This window comes from Eurosta solidaginis, chromosome 4 (assembly GCF_040869045.1).
Source record: "Eurosta solidaginis isolate ZX-2024a chromosome 4, ASM4086904v1, whole genome shotgun sequence".
Classification (NCBI taxonomy): Eukaryota; Metazoa; Arthropoda; class Insecta; order Diptera; family Tephritidae; genus Eurosta; species Eurosta solidaginis.
Window position 1 is genome coordinate 151,651,203 of NC_090322.1, and position 18,221 is coordinate 151,669,423.

The following is an 18,221-nucleotide window of genomic DNA, read 5'->3' on the forward strand; positions in this document are numbered from 1 at the left end:
AAAAAGTTAACAAATAGGTACCTTATTCTATGCGCCTTTTTATGGCAGTATCTTTGTTTCGATTGAGTCTCTTCTGGACTGTGCTAGTGAACAGACGCGTTTAGCAGAAATCTAAATAAACGGAGATCGACCTGTGTAATAATAGCAACAATTCAAAGTCGCGAAATGAATTCAGTTGGTGAGAGTAATCTCTTCAATTGGCAAAGTGTTACAAACCAAAATGGAAAGCGTGTCAGTGATGAGTCCCCTGGCTTGTACTCTCATAAAAAACAAATAGTTATACGGCCAAACCGGTTTGACTTATTGAGTGACGACGACAATGATATACCAGAAACTACTGATAACAATAATATGGAAACGAACGAAGCAACAATGCCGAGTATTCCTAAACCACCCCCGCTGATCATACCTGGAGTACTAAATATAAGTGAAATGATAAATTCTATTTCAACTTTAATTCCTAAGAATGAATTTAGTTATAAGTCCTTCAAAGATGGGCAAATTAGATTATTAATAAATAACATAGACTCATATCGTAAAATTGTAAAAGAACTAGAAGCAGGGAAGATCAGTTATCATACCTATCAACCCAAACAGGAACGGTCATATAAAGTAATACTAAAGGGATTACACTATTCAACTCCTATTGAACACATAAAAAATGAAATTACTCAATTAGGACATAAAGTAAGAAATGTTGTTAACGTTAAAAGTAGAATAACAAAACAACCTTTGTCAATGTTTTTTGTTGACTTGGAGCCAAGCACCAACAACAAAGAAATCTACCAATTAAAACATTTGAGTAATGCAATAATTAAAGAGCCTCCTAGGCAAACAAGTGATTTGGTTCAATGCTACAGATGCCAAGAATTTGGACATACAAAAATATATTGTAGAAAACCTTATAAATGCGTTAAATGTGGATTAATGCACTCACCATCATAATACACAAAGCCAAAAGACACTTTACCAACATGTGTTCATTGCCAACAACACCACACCGCAAACTATAAAGGCTGCATGGTTTATCAGCAACTTACTAAAAAAAACCCGATATTTTCCAATCGTAGGGAAGAGAGTGTAAAAATAAATTCGCAAAATAATAATAATGAAAACACCGCAAGCAACAACAAGCAAACCTATTCTAATGTGTTAACAGGTAGAGACAATAATACACTGGATTTTGACGAAGTCAGAATAGCAATAACCAGATTAAAAAACTAGAAGGCCATATTGCCTACGGAGGTGTTCAAATGCGGCGGCGTGTAGTTGGTAAGGCGCATTCATCAACTTTTACGCGAAGCTTCTGGTAACACTATGAACTCATTCAGTCTATATGATGCCCTCACGCAAAAGCCCGTTCAATATAACCTAAGCTAATCTTGATTAAACCAATTGGTGCCACGCCTCTGTTCAGAGAATTTTATTTATAGTTTTCCAATAATCTCGCGTATAGAATTAGTTAGCACCTACTATAGCACTATTCACAGAATAATTAAGTTTTTCGTGTTTTCAAATTTATTTTGTCGGAAACCTACATCGAGGAGAGCTAAGTAAAAAATCTGAAATTTTAAGCAATGTGCATTGAAGGGTGCCTCAATTTAATACTTTCCGATCTCTATAGACAGTTAAATATTAAATTCACTCTGCACAAAATGGGGAGGAGGCGCTTAGTAAAAATCAAATACTGCATTGGCGCATATGAGGAAGTCAATCAGTTTTTACCTTACTAAAGCATTAGGGGGACTCATGTAACCGTATAAATGCCTTATAAAGTGTGTAAACGTATAAATTTATCTAGTGCGTAAACGAGCTGTCAAATTTTGTATGAAAAATCATTTACACGCGATAAACTCAAAGGAATGCAACCTTGCAGACATTACAGCAGGCATTTTCATTAGAAATCTCCTACATCAGCAAGTAAAGGCGTTTTAGTTTTGATTTTTCACTTAATCTTGGCATTTTTCAATTTGTATAACAATCAAAAAAATTTGTTTGGCAATAATACAGCTGATAAACAATCAAGTTTATCAAGAGTATTACTAGGTGCGTTCATATAACAGCGTGTGTAAATGGATATAATTTTACACCTTATAAGTTTATATGCTTTCATGAGTCCCCCTATTGTGAATTTTTTATCTTTGTTTTGATCCAGGGTGCGATATATATAAAGTGGACGTCATTATCTGCCTATTTCACTCATTTTCATTAGCGATAGAAGATGAGTGCAAAGGAATCTACATACCAATTTTAAATGATATTTTAAATAATCGTTTTCATAGATGGGAACGATGTTATGAATATATTTTTCACACTAATCATTTAATATGAAAGTCTTTATATATCTGGATTATTTTATTCCATTGCAAGGTGCCCTCATGCGACTAATATTAGTGTACTGAGTGAGCTATGTTCAGCTAAGTATAAAAACACGCATGACAGTATAAACGAAGTTAGGGCGGGGAACAATTTCCTTCCCAAATCAAAAATTTTCCACATTTACTCACCACGAAATTCACATCACCACGACAATTATACACCTTGCTCAATTCATCTCTGGCGGCCACCGTGGTGTGATGGTAGCGTGCTCCGCCTATCACACCGTATGCCCTGGGTTCGCACCCCGGACAAAGCAACATCAAAATTTTAGAAATGAGGTTTTTCAATTAGAAGAAAATTTTTCTAAGCGGGGTCGCCCCTCGGCAGTGTTTGGCAAGCGCTCCGGGTGTATTTCTGCCATGAAAAGCTCTCAGTGAAAACTCATCTGCCTCGCAGATGCCGTTCCGAGTCGGCATAAAACATGTAGGTCCTGTCCGGCCAATTTGAAGGGAAAATCAAGAGGAGCACGACGCAAATTAGAAGAGAAGCTCGGCCTTAGATCTCCTCGGAGGTTATCGCGCCTTACATTTATTTTTTTTTTTTTTACTCATAAAACCACTAGCATATATTACCACACTTTTATTCCGATCAAATTCGGGATTATTCCAAAGCTCAGAGGAGCTCGGTAAAGGATACTCGTATTTATTACAGGCTGTACGCAATTAAAAATTCATTTTATGATATTGCTGCAGAGCCTTCAAGTATACATATGTACATATATAGAAGTTATTATATGGGTATGAATTAAGGTATGACTCAATGTATATATACTTACATACAACATTTACTGCTGAGAGGACCACTTCAAATGGTAATCCAGCAACTACATTAATACCTAGTCGAAACAGAGTATCCGGCACATCATCTAAATCGAAACTTTGGCAGCAAAGGTAGGGCTGGCTAATCATAAAGATTATCTGGCAAAGCTGCCCATAATAATACGACATTTTTGGATAAGCGCTTAATTAAATTCCTCTTCCCTGAATTGAGTTGTGAGGTTTGCGTTGTCTTATTTTCACAAGTTCAGTACTTTCTTTAATAACACAAGGGGAACTGTGAAATTTATACCAAACTCACCATTAATTTATACTCTTTTCAATTACATATCTTTATTTTTGTCACGCTAATTAATTATTTGTAATGACAAAACTCAAATTATGCTTTTTGACAAAGTCCGCAATTCTTTTGCAATTCCAAAAGCTCAGCACTGCTTTGTTTACCAAATGGTGACTCAGCATTCACTTCTAAAAAGTAGTTTCCTTTCAAATTTGTTGGTGTTGCATAACCCATTGGAACTTGAACACCCGGGCATTTATTTTGTTGTAATTGTGTTAGTGAATTACAACGTACTGCCATAAAACTAAACTCATTTCCTGGATAAATTGTCTCTGCGTAATATTGCCAAGATCTGCTATGAGCACAGCCCATATCGTAGCAACCTTTAGGTAAAGGGCCAAGTCCTCCTGGATAAAAATCAACATCGCCTGTGGGATCACGTTTACCCAATATACCAGGGTCGGAGTGTATAACATCAACGAATTCTGCATCACCTCGCATTATTCCAGAAAGTGATTCGCCTTCGTTAAAACAAGGTTTAGCTGGATCCAAAGCCGTAATACGTGGTATCAATTTGCCAGTTTTATAGTAAAAATGTCGTCCAGCTGCACCCATAATGTGTGAACCCAAACTATGGCCCATCAAATGAATATTTTCAATTGGTATAATTTCCGTTAGCAGCACAAGACCTTCAGCAATATTGGCACCAATTTCATCTGTATTTAATGCTGACCATGTGTAGAGGGTGTCAACGAAGTATGCGGCATCGACGGCCTTTAAAGAAGAAAACATTTAATAAGTGTTTGGATTATGGGAGCTATAGATTTTAAACTTTGGTCATTTTCGAAATGGCACCTTAGATAGGGTGATATTTCAGCTAGAAGTCAATATTTAAACGTATTTAGAGTGGTTCATCGGGATATTAGAGGAAACGGAACAGAGAAGAGCTGATAGGGAAAGGGGAGGGGTATGAAGGGAAGAGAGCAAAAAACTAGAAGCCGGAATATAGTTAAGGCATCAAAAGCGAAGGGAAAGGAGTGGAAGGGGACAAATAAAAGGATAGAAGAAAGAGAGAATGAAGAGGATAAATAAAAGGGTAACGGGGAATAAATTGGAGGTGGAACAGAAATAGAACGAGTAGAAGGAAAGTGAAAATAAAGGGGCAAGTAACCAGATAGAAAATAATAAAGGGAAATGAAGAGTAAGGAGGGGAAAATTAAGAGGAACACTAAGAGCGAGAATAAGAAGAAAGGTTCCAAAAAATAAAGAAACAGCAGGGTGAAGATAAATGAAATAGTTTTAAGTACTTATGAACTAATTTTATTTTAAATTGAGAGGCGTACCGAAGAAAGGTACGTGGCAGAAATTAAATTGCGAATTTGATGGAGTTTATAGAACTTTTTTCTTGATTCTCCACACAATGCACCTTTCGAATTCCTGGATACTAGATACTTTTTAGAACCGGGTTGGTTTTCGTATCCGGGTAATTTTGAAGAGCCGGATACTTTTGCGGTTCTGTGCACTTTTCTAAGCCTCTACATTTTCTCGATCTGGCCACTTTTTTGGAACTGGAAAGTGCCATGTTTAGCGAAACCTGCCGCCAATTGGTCAAGTCTACTTCAACCTGCCTCTATCAACTCAGTGAAAACCCACCCTTCTTCTGCTTTCATTTGCATTACAAGACCTAGCCAGGGCAGCCTTTAGGCTTTTATTAGCTGCATTATCCTCGTACTCGCGTATGGCTCATATAGCTCAAGAGCCATCTCATCTTCTCTCGACATCATCCAAAATTCCGAGCCACACATCAGGATAGTAAAATGAGCGAGTTGTACAGAGTGATTCTTTTTCGTTTCGAGAGAAACTTACTTTTCAATTGCCTAGTCAGTTCAAAGTAGGAGGTATTATTCATTTGATATCCAAGCTGACATTAGTTTCACTGAAAATGCTGGTTCCCAGGTACGCGAAATCCTTTACAATCTCGAAATTATATCCGCCAAGAGTGACGTGGATGCCAAGGTGCGAATGCTTCGAAGCTTTTTTGGACAGCAATTACTATTTTTTGTGTTCTTTTACCGCAAGACCCACTTCTTCTGCTTCTACATCTTATGCCTAAGTCATAACTTTAGGCGCGTTTGTCAGGATCAATGATATCAATACCATCATTATATTCTATGGCACATCACGGTTTAGCTCTGCAACTAGAACTATGCTCTTCGGCATTGGGTTAAATTAGTCGCATGAGAAGAGAGCCGCGTTTTCTGGTTTAAAATGATTTGAAGACATCCTTCCTTATCGTCATTTGTCAAAGCCCCCATTGGTATTACAGGAAAATGACTTAAACTCCCTTGGTGTGACCAACTGGCAGAGAGAAGAAGCGACTGGCGCGCCTTGTTGGATGGCCATAACCGTTTAATGGTTAAGCGCCAATTAAGTAAGTATTTGTTTTACAGAGAACATAAATTCAGACACAGCAGCATACAGTCTACTTCTTTCCGCGCTGCCGATGGCTGCTTTGAAGTCAAAAAAATAATAGTGAGAATCGATTCTATTATCGTGAGCCTTCTTCAAGATCAGGCTCATCGTGAAGATCTGATCGATGGTGGATTTGCCAGGGCTGAAACCGCACTGCTAAAGTCCAATAACTCCTATGACTTTGGGCTATAGTTAACTCTCGTAATTAGCGCAGTTTCCGAAATCGCCTTTCTTGTGAATTGAGAAGAGCACATTTTAGTTCGAATCTGGTTTTATGCGCTCATACGACCATAAGAGTTGAGTTCTTACGCTTGTGGTTTGCAGCATCTATTAGTGCGTGAGCTCATTCAAAGATTACATTGAAAAACTTCCTATATGTTGGACAGGATTGCGGCGAGACGCTCTTTTACAACCGTGAAAGACAGTACTTGGCGCCAATATTTCTTTCCCACCACAAAACCAACCAACCATGTTGTTGGTGTGTTAACAGTGCTTTGCCCCCATCACTGAGCACGACCACTCAGAAATTGTCATCAAAGTGATGTAATGGGAGTCTAACGAAACTGGCAGTGGACGATAGCAACCAAGTATTAGAGGCGTAGGTTTCATATTAAAATTGAAAAGATGGTTGGTTACATGTGGAGACACATCGCATGCAGGACATAGATAACGCATGTTGCGGATTTTTTCCCCCACCAAGGGCTGTCATTTCAGTGTAACCCCACATCCCAACGCATCGCCCCTGAACAAAAAATTAACATCACCACGGCAGCTGAAAGCCTTGCTGAACTCATCATTTGCACTTGAGTCGCTAATGGAAGTTCTCCAACTGGTGGCCAATATTACAGCTTGCTTTTTCGGATCAAATTCAGGATTATTCACAATATGATTGAACTCCAATATAGAATAATTATAAGCATTACAACTTGTACGAAATTGAAAGTGAAAATATTGCAAATCTGGTGTTGTGCGAGGTGTAAGGGCTCGAGATGAAACTGACGAGGTGCCTAAATATGAGCAAATTTATCCGCAACATAATCGCCATCACAACTTAAATATACTCGGTATCTGTAGCACTTACACAGCTCATTAAAAGCTGAAAAAATCACTTCAAGTGGAAATCCAAGTAATGTATTTTTACTCGCTTCAAATATCATCTATGATGTGAATATAGATTTTGCGATATCTTGTCCAACACCAAGAAAAACATTTTTATACTTTTGCCAATATTTTTAACACCCTCATTAAAATTAACAGCTGAAAGGCATTCAGTAAGAAGCAAAGTGGCCACTAAGCCCGAAACATAAAAATGGAAAATTTTTCTGGACATTTCGTGGTTTTATTACTAAATTTCTAAAGGCCGTTAATTTTCTTTAAATGAAGAAGATTCGTTGTTTTTGTAAGCTATTCGCAATCAATTTTTTATTTAAACATACTTCGTGCCACAACTCTTTGCGTTTTTCACGAATAAAATTTAATTGTCTCAATTTCATTGTAAACTCATAAAATTGCAGTTCATTGACTGATAAAAGTATCGTAATTCAATTAAATATGTAAATCGTTGCTCACGGTACAGAATGCGCGCGCAATTGTATTCACAATAACGTAGCGTAATTTGGTACTAATTTTACTAGCAGACCCGGCAGACGTTGTTCTGCCCTAACTTACTCCATCCATCTCTATCTCTCTATCTCTTCCTACGTCTCTTTACCTTTCCCTATTTTTTCTTCTCCCTAGTCAGCCTTATTCTCCTTTATACCTTATTCCCAGTTCCAGCCCAAATAAAAGACCAAGTCGAAGTCCAAGTCCAAGGTCAAGTCCAATTTCAAGCTAAAGTTCAAGTCCAAGTCCAAGTTCAACTCCAGGCCCAAGTCCAAGTACAACGCAAAGTCCAAGTGCAAGTCCGAGTTCAACTTAAAGTTCAAGTCCAAGTCCAAATCCAAGTTCAAGTCCAAGTCCGTCCAAGTCCAAGGCCAAGTTCAAGTTAAAGTTCAAGTTCAAGTCCAAGTCCAACTCCAGGCCTAATTCCAATTCCAAGTCCAATGCAAAGTCCAAGTGCAAGTCCAAGCTTAACTCCAGACCCAATTCCAAATCCCAGGCAAAGTCCAAGTGCAAGTCTGAGTTCAAGTTAAAGTTCAAGTTCAAGTCCAAGTCCAAGTCCAAGTCCAAGTCCAAGTCCAATTCCAAGTCCAAGTCCAAGTCCAAGTCCCAGTCCCAGTCTCAACACCGCTCCTTCTCCCACTCATATGCCTACTCCCCAATCCCCAAATTCCATTCCCTCTAACACTCCCAGTCCCACATCTCCTACCTTTCACAACTCTATTTCCACATATATGGAAACTATACTAAATAATTACGGAGATAAGGCGAATCTAGCAGGGCTTGGCACCACCTATTTCCGATATTGGTAAAAGATAAATATATAAAGTGGACATACTCAAAAGTCAATAGTTTCCGCATAGAAAAACTCGAATTATTGGCAATTTGAAATTTCTATTGCCTGGGACCGTGGCGCGCCTGCTTTTTCATGAAATCTTTATAATTTTTCTCTAAGTAAGAAACCATCCTTGTACTTTAAGCAATATTCTAAAAGAAGAATAAGAGAAATGATTCCAACCGTTCTCGACACCACATTCATTGACACATTTTTATATTGTAGATTATTATCTGTTGGTTACGAAGCCAAGGCAAGGCAAGGAAATAAAAGAAGTTCTCCAATGTGCTTAAAATAAGAGGTTTACATACTAATACAACTTCTTTGTCTACACAAATGCTCACTATTTCGGAAACCACAGCTTGAAAAATAAACGGCTTATCGTTTAAAAAATTTCATTCCCGGACAAAATATTATCAAAAATTAAGAAAAAAGTTTTTCTAAGCGGGATTACCCCACGGCAGTCATTTTACAAGCGCTGCGACTGTACTTCTGCCAGGAAAATCTCCTCGTTGAAAACTTATCTGACTTGCAGATGCTGTTCAGAGTCGGCGTTAAAACATACAGGTCCAGACCCGCCAATTTGTACAAAAAAAGGAGCATGACGCAAATTGGAAGAGAAGCTCGACCTAAAATGTACAGATGAGAGACAGGTATCACATATAAAGACTAAAACTTGCGCTAGTTTCATATAGTGTCGATAAGGTTTATAGAAACAAAGATATTGGAATCGGTCGAGCATGCGAAGCAAGTATTCGATATTTGAATTTGAGATGCCATATTTGTGGTGAGAGAGGGAAAGGGAACGCGAATGGGAGTGGGAGCTGTAGTGAGAGTGGGATTAGAACTGGAAGTGGGAGTGGGAGTGGAAATGTGAAGTTTAGCGGAAGTAGGAGTGGGTATGGGAGTAGGATTGGGATTGGGAGTGGTTGTGGGAGTAGGAATGGGATTGGGAGTGGTTGCGGAATTGGGGAGTTGGCTACCTACTCCAACTCCCAGACGCAGACAAATGTTATAAGGGATGGACAAGAATTATACGAAAAATGAAAGATAGACTAGAGAAGAATAGGTTATATACTCTGGTGTTATTCTAAGTTCATAACTCTAGACTTTTACTCACCACAAAGTTGCTATCACCACGGCAGTTGAAAGCTTTGGCAAACTCTACAATTGTACTTGAATCATTTATGGTAGTTCTCCAACCGGTGGCCAATATTACAACTGGCTTTTTGGGATCAAATTCGGGATTATTCACAATACGATTGAACTCCAGTATTGAATAATTATAAGTACTACAAATTGTATGAAATTGAAAGTGTAGCTGTTGTAAATCAGGGGTTTCGCGAGGTTTAACTGCTTGAGATGAAAGTGCCGAGGAGCCTGGTTACGAGCAAATAAATGGCAAATTCATAAGCAATAAATTTTAATCAACAACACTATGTATCTGCATCACTTACATAATTGATTTACAGCTGAAAAAATCACTTCAATTGGAAATGCAAGTAATGCATTTTTACTCGATTCAAATATCTGCTGTGGCGAGGGTATTGAATTTATGACATCTTTTGCGACTCCAATAGAAACATCCTTAGCACTTTTACCAACATCCGCAATACCTTGACCTATTTCTTGGAAACTTGCAGAATGGCAGTCACCAAAAAGCAAAGTGACTGTTAGGACCAACGTGTAGAAACGGTACAACTGAAATAACATTACGTGTTTGTTTTTGGATACTTCCTCTTAATTTTCCAGCTCTAAACTAAATACGAAATGCAAAATGCTCTATTTAAATGAAGTACTTTAATAGGTTTTTGTATACAAATCACAGGTACTAATATAAGATTTATGTATGTATGTACATATGTACATTAGAGTAGTGCAGAAATTTGTAAACGTCCCTTCGAAATATTTTTATGTTCTGATAACAAAAGTGGTGTTGTTGTCGTTGTAGCAGTGATCGCATATTTTGGTTTAAAAGAAAAGTTTGCTTGAACCCAATGCCCATCAAACATATGACCACCCAGCACAGAGCCTCATTAACAAATTAAAAAAGGCACTATGGCTCAAAATAGCGTTTATCTCAAGAGCTGAGAAGAAAATGATTGAAATTAGAAACCAAATCAAAAATTGGAACGGGAACCGTAGCCGAAAGCGGACGACGTGCTATCGATTTGTTAAGGTTTTACTATCGACAAGCTCCCTTATCGATAAGATATCGGTTTTTAATCGACTGTTATCGATTACCTTTCGACGATTCATCGTGTTATCGATGTTTTATAGACGGGCTATCGGGTTGTAATCAGCGTATTATCGACTTATTACCGACGAGTTAAAGTAGACGCGTCGTAATCAGTTACTATCGTTAACAAGCTGATGTAGCACTTCTTAAAAAGTCCCAAATTAAAACGGTAGGTCCATATAAACTTATGCTTCCTGAAAAGTTTACAAAGCTCTGCCAAATGACGTTGGGCAAGACCACCAGCTCCGTAAGGAATGGTAGGGACCTCTCCGAGCCATTTGAAACCTAACGAGGCTTCATACAAGGCGACTCCCCTTCCAGCGATTTCTTTAAAATAATGCTGCAGAAGATAATTCTTGCAGCAGAACCAAACCGTCATGGCACAAACTATTGTAAGAGCGTACAGCCACTGGCGTATCCTACTCATATTGATATTATTGGCCTGAGCAAAAGCGCTGCGAGTTCTGCCTTCTCAAGGTTAGATAAAGAAGCAAAAAAAGTGGCTGTTGCAGTAAATGAGGACAAAACTATGTACTTGCTGTCATCTAAGAAGGAATCAGCGCTTTGGCAACCAGGTCACTGTTGTGCATATAAATTCGAGACTGTGAAGGATTTCGTCTATTTGAGAGCCAGCTTTAAGTAGAAAAAATAAAGTCAGCCAATAAGTCTAACGGAGAATAAATATCACGCTCTACAAGTCGGTCATCATACGTCTCCTGATGCATTTCTCGGAATCATGGACGATGTGGAGATAAAATGAGGTGGGTCTTAGAGGATTCAAGAGAAAAGTTCTGTGGGAGATTTATGGTTCTATCCACGAAGCCGACGGCGAGTATCAAAAGAGGTTTAATGATGAGCTTTTTGCGGATATGACGACAGTGCAGCGAATAAAAACCCAAAGGCTTCGCTGGTTAGGTCATGTTATGCGAATGGACGAAGACGCAAAGGAAGGGAAAGACCTCCACTGAGTTGAAAGAGGTACGTGAAGGAAGACTTGACGTCCCTTGGAGCTTCCAGTTGGAATAAGTTATCGAGAAATAGGGCCAAATTCGTTTAAGAGATCTATAAAATATTACCGAAATGGTTCCAAGGAAATCCCAAAGCACTTCTAAAATGACGCCGAAAAATTTCGAAAAGGTGCCGAAGTAATCTCGAAACCAATTCGGAAGTAGATCCGAAATGACCTCGCAGATATTTGAATTGATCCCGAAATAGTACCTACCTGCATACAAAAAAGTTTCCAATTTGGTACAGAATGACACAAATTGGAAATTCAATCCCAAAAGATTTCAAATGAGAATGAAATCATTCAAAAAAAAGATTATTGGTTCACGCAGCTCACTTAATGGCCCATAGGACCTTATACGAATCCAGAAGAAGACCATACATAAAACTCGGTTTTTTGTAAACCACTCTAATGTGCTTGGTGTCAAAACATTTTGCCATTTCTTATGAAAACCATATTTATCTAAATGAAAAACCATAAAAATTCTTTCAATTTATTGATAAAATTGGGGAATTTCAGGCAAACTGCATGTTTTTTTAGTTTGCTCTTTTCGACGTCAATTCAAAAACAAGTAAGGAAGTCTAAGTTCGGGTAAAACCGAACATTGCATACCCAGCTATTGACTTGAAATGCTGTTGTTGTTTGGTTTGTGTGCTTAGTAGTGTTACAAGGCTGCGCAATAATGCATATACATATGGTTCTATTCTGAACTAATTTTTCTTCGAGTTATGGCTCCCGAAACATAGAAAATTGCTTGGTCATAAAAGGGCGTGCCACGCCCATTTTTTTACACTCAGCTGAGCAGAGGTCACAGAGTATATTAACTTTGTTCGCATAACGGTAATCCGTAACGGCATAAACTAATCGAAATAGATATAGACTTTAAAAAAAAGGTAATTTAAAAGGTTTGCAAGCTTCAATTTGGCAGTCGTTGAAGATATCATGATAAAATTTGGCAGGGACGTTATTCTTATTCCTATATGTGTGTTAAATAAAAATTAGCAAAATGGAATGACGAACACGCCCACTTTTTAAAAATTAAAATTTTTTAAGTCAAGCTTTAACAAAAAATTGAATATCTTTACAATATATAAGTAAATTATGTCAACATTCAACTCCAGTAATGATATGGTGCAACAAAATACAAAAATAAAAGAAACTCTCAAAATGGGCGTGGCTCCTCCCTTTTTCATTTAATTTGCCTAGAATACTTTTAATGCCATAATTCGAACAAAAATTTACCAATCCTTGTGAAATTTGGTAGGGGCTGAGACTCTATGATGATAACTGTTTTGTGTGAAAATGGGCGAAATCGGTTGAAGCCACGCCCAGTTTTTATACACAGTCGACTGCCTGTCTTTTCGCTCGGCCGTTAACACGATAACTTGAACAAAAATCGATATATCACTTAGTTCACGTACTTATATGAACTCCCTTTCGATATCGAAAATTACGAAAAATGAAAATATGCTATAATTCTATAATAGTACTTTTTGGAGCTTTCTGGTCGGCTTTCCTTTAAAATAAAACAAATGTTTACTTCTTCATCCTACGCGTTTCGACGCTGTTTTGCGTCTTCCTCAGGGATTTCTATTTATTACACAAAAACGAAAAACATATAAATTGTTGGAAATTAACTTAATCATAAGACGATACACAGTTTTGAACATATTGGACTTATATCTTTTTGCTACTTAATGCACAAATTTTGTATTAAATTTAAATATAATATCATTACATAAGTACATAACAACCACAGAATATAAAAACACTGTGACATCATTCTCTCTCAAAAGCTAAACATTTAATGTGATGGCGCTTACATACGCGCAATTTATGCTATCTACATCTTCTCCGTAATTTACAACTTTCGTTATGTTTTGTTGTATGCGCAGCCCTTCTAACGTCAACCTTTTTCTTATTCTGTTCTCCACGTCCAAAATCTTTCTAATTAATAATTCTATACCAAATATGAAAAAATAATGAAACATGGTAATTGGATTTGTTTATTGACGCAAAATATAACTTTAGAAAAAACTTTGTAAAATGGGTGTGACACCTACCATATTAAGTAGAAGAAAATGAAAAAGTTCTGCAGGGCGAAATTAAAAGCCCTTGGAATCATGGCAGGAATACTGTTCGTGGTATTACATATATAAATAAATTAGCGGTACCCGACAGATGATGTTGTGGGTCACCCTAGTCCACATTTTGGTCGATATCTCGAAAACGCCTTCACATATACAACTAAGGGCCACTCCCCTTTAAAACCCTCATTAATACCTTAAATTTGATACCCATATCGTACAAACACATTCTATAGTCACCCCTGGACCACATTTATGATGATATCTCGAAAACGCGTCCACCTATAGAACTAAGAATCACTTCCTTTTAAAATACTCATTATCACCTTCCTTTTGATACCCATGTCATACAAACACATTCCAGGGTTACCCTAGGTACATTTTCCTACATGGTGATTTTCCCTTCTTTTGTCTCCAAAGCTCTCAGCTGAGTATGTAATGTTCGGTTACACCCGAACTTAGCCTTCCTTACTTGTTAAATTTGAAGTTTTTCCTATTTATTGTTACAAATCCACTTGCGAAATGAAATACCATTGATATAAAGCTCTTTTGCAAAGATATAGCTTATTTTATTCGTCCACGACCCTTTTAGAAATCTTTTTTACAAAAGTGGGCGTGGTCCTTAACCGATTTCGTTAATTGTTCTACAAAGCATTCCTTATAGTTAAGGCAACCTCTCTGCCGAATTTTGTTACGATAGGTTTAACGAGTGCTGATTTACATTAATAATATTTGTAAAATTGATTTTATCCCAACTGGGCGGTACCACGCCCAGTTTAAAAAATGTTTTCAAATTTTTATCAAGAGTCTCAATATCAGTCCACACGTCAAATTTCAACATTCTAGGTGTATTATTTACTAAATAAACAGGTTTTTTGTGTTTTCCAAAATGTTATATATAAAAAGTGGGCGTGTATATCATCCGATTTCGCTCATTTTTAATACCAATCTATACTAGGTCCAGATAACCTCGTGTACCAAATTTGGTGAAGATATCTCAATATTTACTCAAGTTATCGTGTTAACGGGCAGACGGACGGACATGGCTCAATCAAATTTTTTTTTGATGCTGATGATTTTGATATATGGAAGTCTATATCTATCTCATATTCCTTTATACCTGTACAACCAACCGTTATACAATCAAAGTTACAAGTACAGCTGGATATAATAACGACTTTTAACATATGTATGTATGTATGTTTATACCAAATATGAAAACTCAAATATGACTGAGGGGAACAATTAGAAAATACTTAATAATAAATTTTTCTTTCCATATCACAAATCTTCTGAACCAATTAAGTCACATTACTGAAACTTGTCATAGCTGTCAATACAAAATCAATTTTTCATAAGCAAATATATGTAACCATTGAATCTACATACTACATCATTGGTATTCGCTGAATATTGCTTATGTGGGAAGTATTGCAAGAGATGTACACTCATAGAATTATATTATCATAACTTCATTTAAGTATAGCCCATTCGCATTCTTAAGCCTATTTTACTAAGTTACTCGCCGATTTCAAAGAAATTGCATCGTCAGGGTGAGAGTTGAAGTACAGGGGAGTAGAAGTTATGCGAAAGGGACTGTGATACATCTGAAATAAAGATAAATTTGTATGTCCCATATGTAGAAACATTATGCAAGCTCTGGTGTTCATATCCCTTATCAAACAAATTAGACGAGCCGGACCCTTGCGCATCTTGCGCAACCAATATAAAAGTATCCTATCAAATATCAACAGAAATCAGCTGTTATATCAATCAATTAAAACCTACAGCTTGCGCTGCCATCTGGCGTATGGTACCAACTGCCGGTAATGCAGTGCAAATATTCACAATAGTGCCATAGTACAAATAGATTTATTTGTGTGCTCACAATCGTTTATTTTTAACAAATTATTTTAATAAATATAGCAAAACAAAAGCCCTACGACCAAAATTGCCCAAAGCTCGCTAATAGCCCGAAACTTTATTTATAGATGATATTGGGATATAAGTTTCAATGTTTATTATAACGGGTTAGTTGAGTAGAGTTTTAAAATATAATTTTTAATCTCACCTGTTTCAAATTAAAAACAAATGATAATTGACATGTTAGAATTATAGTTCAATAAGCACAATTTATTTTAAAATTATTGTATATAGTTTTAAATTTAATAGTAAGCTATAACTTGCAGAAAGCGCGCTAAAACTACAGTCGCGTCAATATATATATTAATCTCCCAAAGTCTTCCATCAAGAAGTATCCTGGAATGCAAATAGGCATTGGAAAAACTTCGCTCGAGCCGTAACATACATCTGTACGGAGTTCCTGGTCATAAAAGCATAGAAGGTAAAAAAATGGCCGATGAGTTTGCAAAGGAGAAGAATCGACGGCAAACGTCCCAATCCGTTTGCCAGGGATCAAATGGAGGCCGAAGCTGGTCGCGTCTACCACTCGCCAGGTCAAGGCTCCAGCTATTAGGGGCGGATGACGTGCCTGGTCTTGAGACAGCAATAAGGTAAGGTCCTAGAAAACTTCTAGAATTTGCCAAGAGAACGAAGTTATTCTATCCAATAAGTTCTCGCACCTAATTGGGGTTCTTACGTTTGATCGTCAAACAAATTCTGCTAACACTATGAAGTCTCAACCGGCCAGCTCGACCTAACCTATGTAGTAATCTCTTAAGCGGAATACTTTACTATAACCTCACTAAATATCCTGCTTGCCCTTCAGTAACAGAGCTCATATTTGATCAATTTAAAATATCTCATAGATGAATTAGTCTCAATGCACAAAGTGCAAAAATATGGACACCAAATGAAAAATTTAAGGCGAGCTTTTCATGGCAGAAATACACTCGGAATGCTTTCCAAACACTGGCGAAAAACGTATTTCCAAAATTTTGATGTTGCTTTATCCGGGGCACGAACCCAGGATCTTCGGTTTGGTAGGCTGAGCACGGTACCATCACACCACGGTGGCTGCCGATGAACACAAAGGTCGGGCATTATTGCGCAACTGCAGCTGCTTGCCTATAAGTGCGATAAAAATACTCTCTGGAAGTTTTGGCGAGTGTTATCGAAATTGATGGTCCGTTGCCGTATATAGATCCGGTACGTTCTAGTAACAAGCAGCATTAAGATACAAGCTCTATCACCTCGCGATCGATTAAATATAACCTCTTTGAACCTTCTAGGTCATCCCAGAAGAAATTATCTGTTTTTCATACAAAAAAGGTGAAAAAAAACTCCTTTATTCAACTGCGATTAATTTGCTCGTGACTGCATACTCTCACAAATATCAAATATTCTCAGAGTTTTTTGCAAATATTTTTTTTTGTTCTGTTTTGGTTGCAAGCGCATATGGAAATGTAACTGCGGCAATCACAACATTTGTTGAATTTTTAATTGGCATTTAATTAATTATTACAATTACACTCTATCTGATTTTGAACCGTAAAGCGCGCTGCGGTGCTACTGCTAGACTACTTAACCCATTTTCTACCGCTGTTGCGTTTTCCCTACAGCAAATTTCGAGACTTTAAAACTCTTATGAATAAAAAAGTGTTTGCTAGTTTTTCGACTTTGCAATAAAATCTACACTTTTACCTTTATAAATATGGCCTAAATTTGTATTACCTTGGTCTTGTTTATATTTAGCACAGGTCTTGAAAATAAGAATTTTTTATGTTGTTGTTTGTGTAAAAATAAAAAAGATTTATATAGTTGTATTTCAAGATTTTTTACAAGAAAATATGAAATAACAATGTTTGTTAAACTTCTGTCCATTCAGCATTTGTTTTCTATTAAAAATTAGATGTTAAAAATATGTGTTGCGAAAACGCAACGCTGGTTAAAATGATGCGTTCGACAATGCTACAACAACATGCATTGGACACTTAGAAAAATTTAAGGAAAAACACTTCGGAGAATTTTTTCATCGTTTATGGTAAATATTGTAGGTATTTATTTTTTTGGCGGAGAGCTACAAGTCGAGGTTGAATGAGATGTGCAGGATTTTTGGTCACCGCTAACCTGTTAATCTGAAACACCTGATCATGGACCATCCTGTTCTGGAAAAAACACCAAGCATATTGCAGAAAAAGATTTTGGTGCACCTAAATGGAAAAAAACCATACGCATTGATTTTAAATTCGCACCGCCTGATGAAACAACAGTTGAACCGCTAAAAACACCATCGTTGCATCTGTGAGTGGGTTTATGTAAATTGTTGGTTCTATTTATTTATTTTTCATTCAGGTGGAAAAAACACTCTTTATACAATTTTTGGACAAAGACATTATGGAAATGCTCGTCGTGTATACAAACGTATATGCTCATCAGAATAATATCGTCATAGATATTACTAAACATCAGATGTATCGTTTCATCTATCACTTGGTGTACCCATAGATAAGCAAGCATTATCACGTAGTAACTTCCAATTGATAAAAAGTGTGTTCCATTTAATGGATAATAACGAAATTGATGATACAGACTGATTTGCTAAAATTCGCCCCCTAATTGACGCACTGAGTCTTAGGTATATGCAGT

The 18,221-nt window shown here is 37.1% G+C and overlaps 2 protein-coding genes across 2 annotated transcripts in view; both read right to left on the minus strand.

Moving 5' to 3' along the window:
* Window positions 1-3,446, minus strand: part of LOC137250505 (vitellogenin-3-like) — a 52,087-nt gene extending 48,641 nt beyond the window's left edge. The window contains exon 1 of the mRNA XM_067783418.1: window positions 3,155-3,446. Within this exon, the coding sequence (XP_067639519.1) occupies window positions 3,155-3,326 (172 nt within the window). The 5' untranslated portion in view covers window positions 3,327-3,446. The remainder of the gene's footprint in view (window positions 1-3,154) is intronic.
* Window positions 3,447-3,458: 12 nt separating this feature from the next.
* LOC137250503 (vitellogenin-1-like) lies at window positions 3,459-10,094 on the minus strand. Its single transcript, XM_067783414.1, has 3 exons — window positions 9,799-10,094; window positions 9,462-9,721; window positions 3,459-4,209 (listed from the first exon to the last, which is right to left on the minus strand). The coding sequence occupies exons 1-3, from the start codon at window positions 10,052-10,054 to the stop codon at window positions 3,535-3,537; spliced, it is 1,191 nt and encodes a 396-aa protein (XP_067639515.1). The 5' UTR covers window positions 10,055-10,094; the 3' UTR covers window positions 3,459-3,534.
* Between the last annotated feature and the right edge of the window lie 8,127 nt (window positions 10,095-18,221).

Bases quoted from the DNA above. Each gene is read 5' to 3' on its own strand.
- LOC137250503 (XM_067783414.1), bottom strand. From the start codon at position 10,054: ATGTTATTTCAGTTGTACCGTTTCTACACGTTGGTCCTAACAGTCACT. The intron at 9,722-9,798 runs GTAAGTGATGCA...GCTCGTAACCAG, and splicing joins TTCAGCTGTAAATCAATTAT to GCTCCTCGGCACTTTCATCT. The intron at 4,210-9,461 runs GTGAGTAAAAGT...TCTTCTTTAAAG, and splicing joins GTGGTGATAGCAACTTTGTG to GCCGTCGATGCCGCATACTT.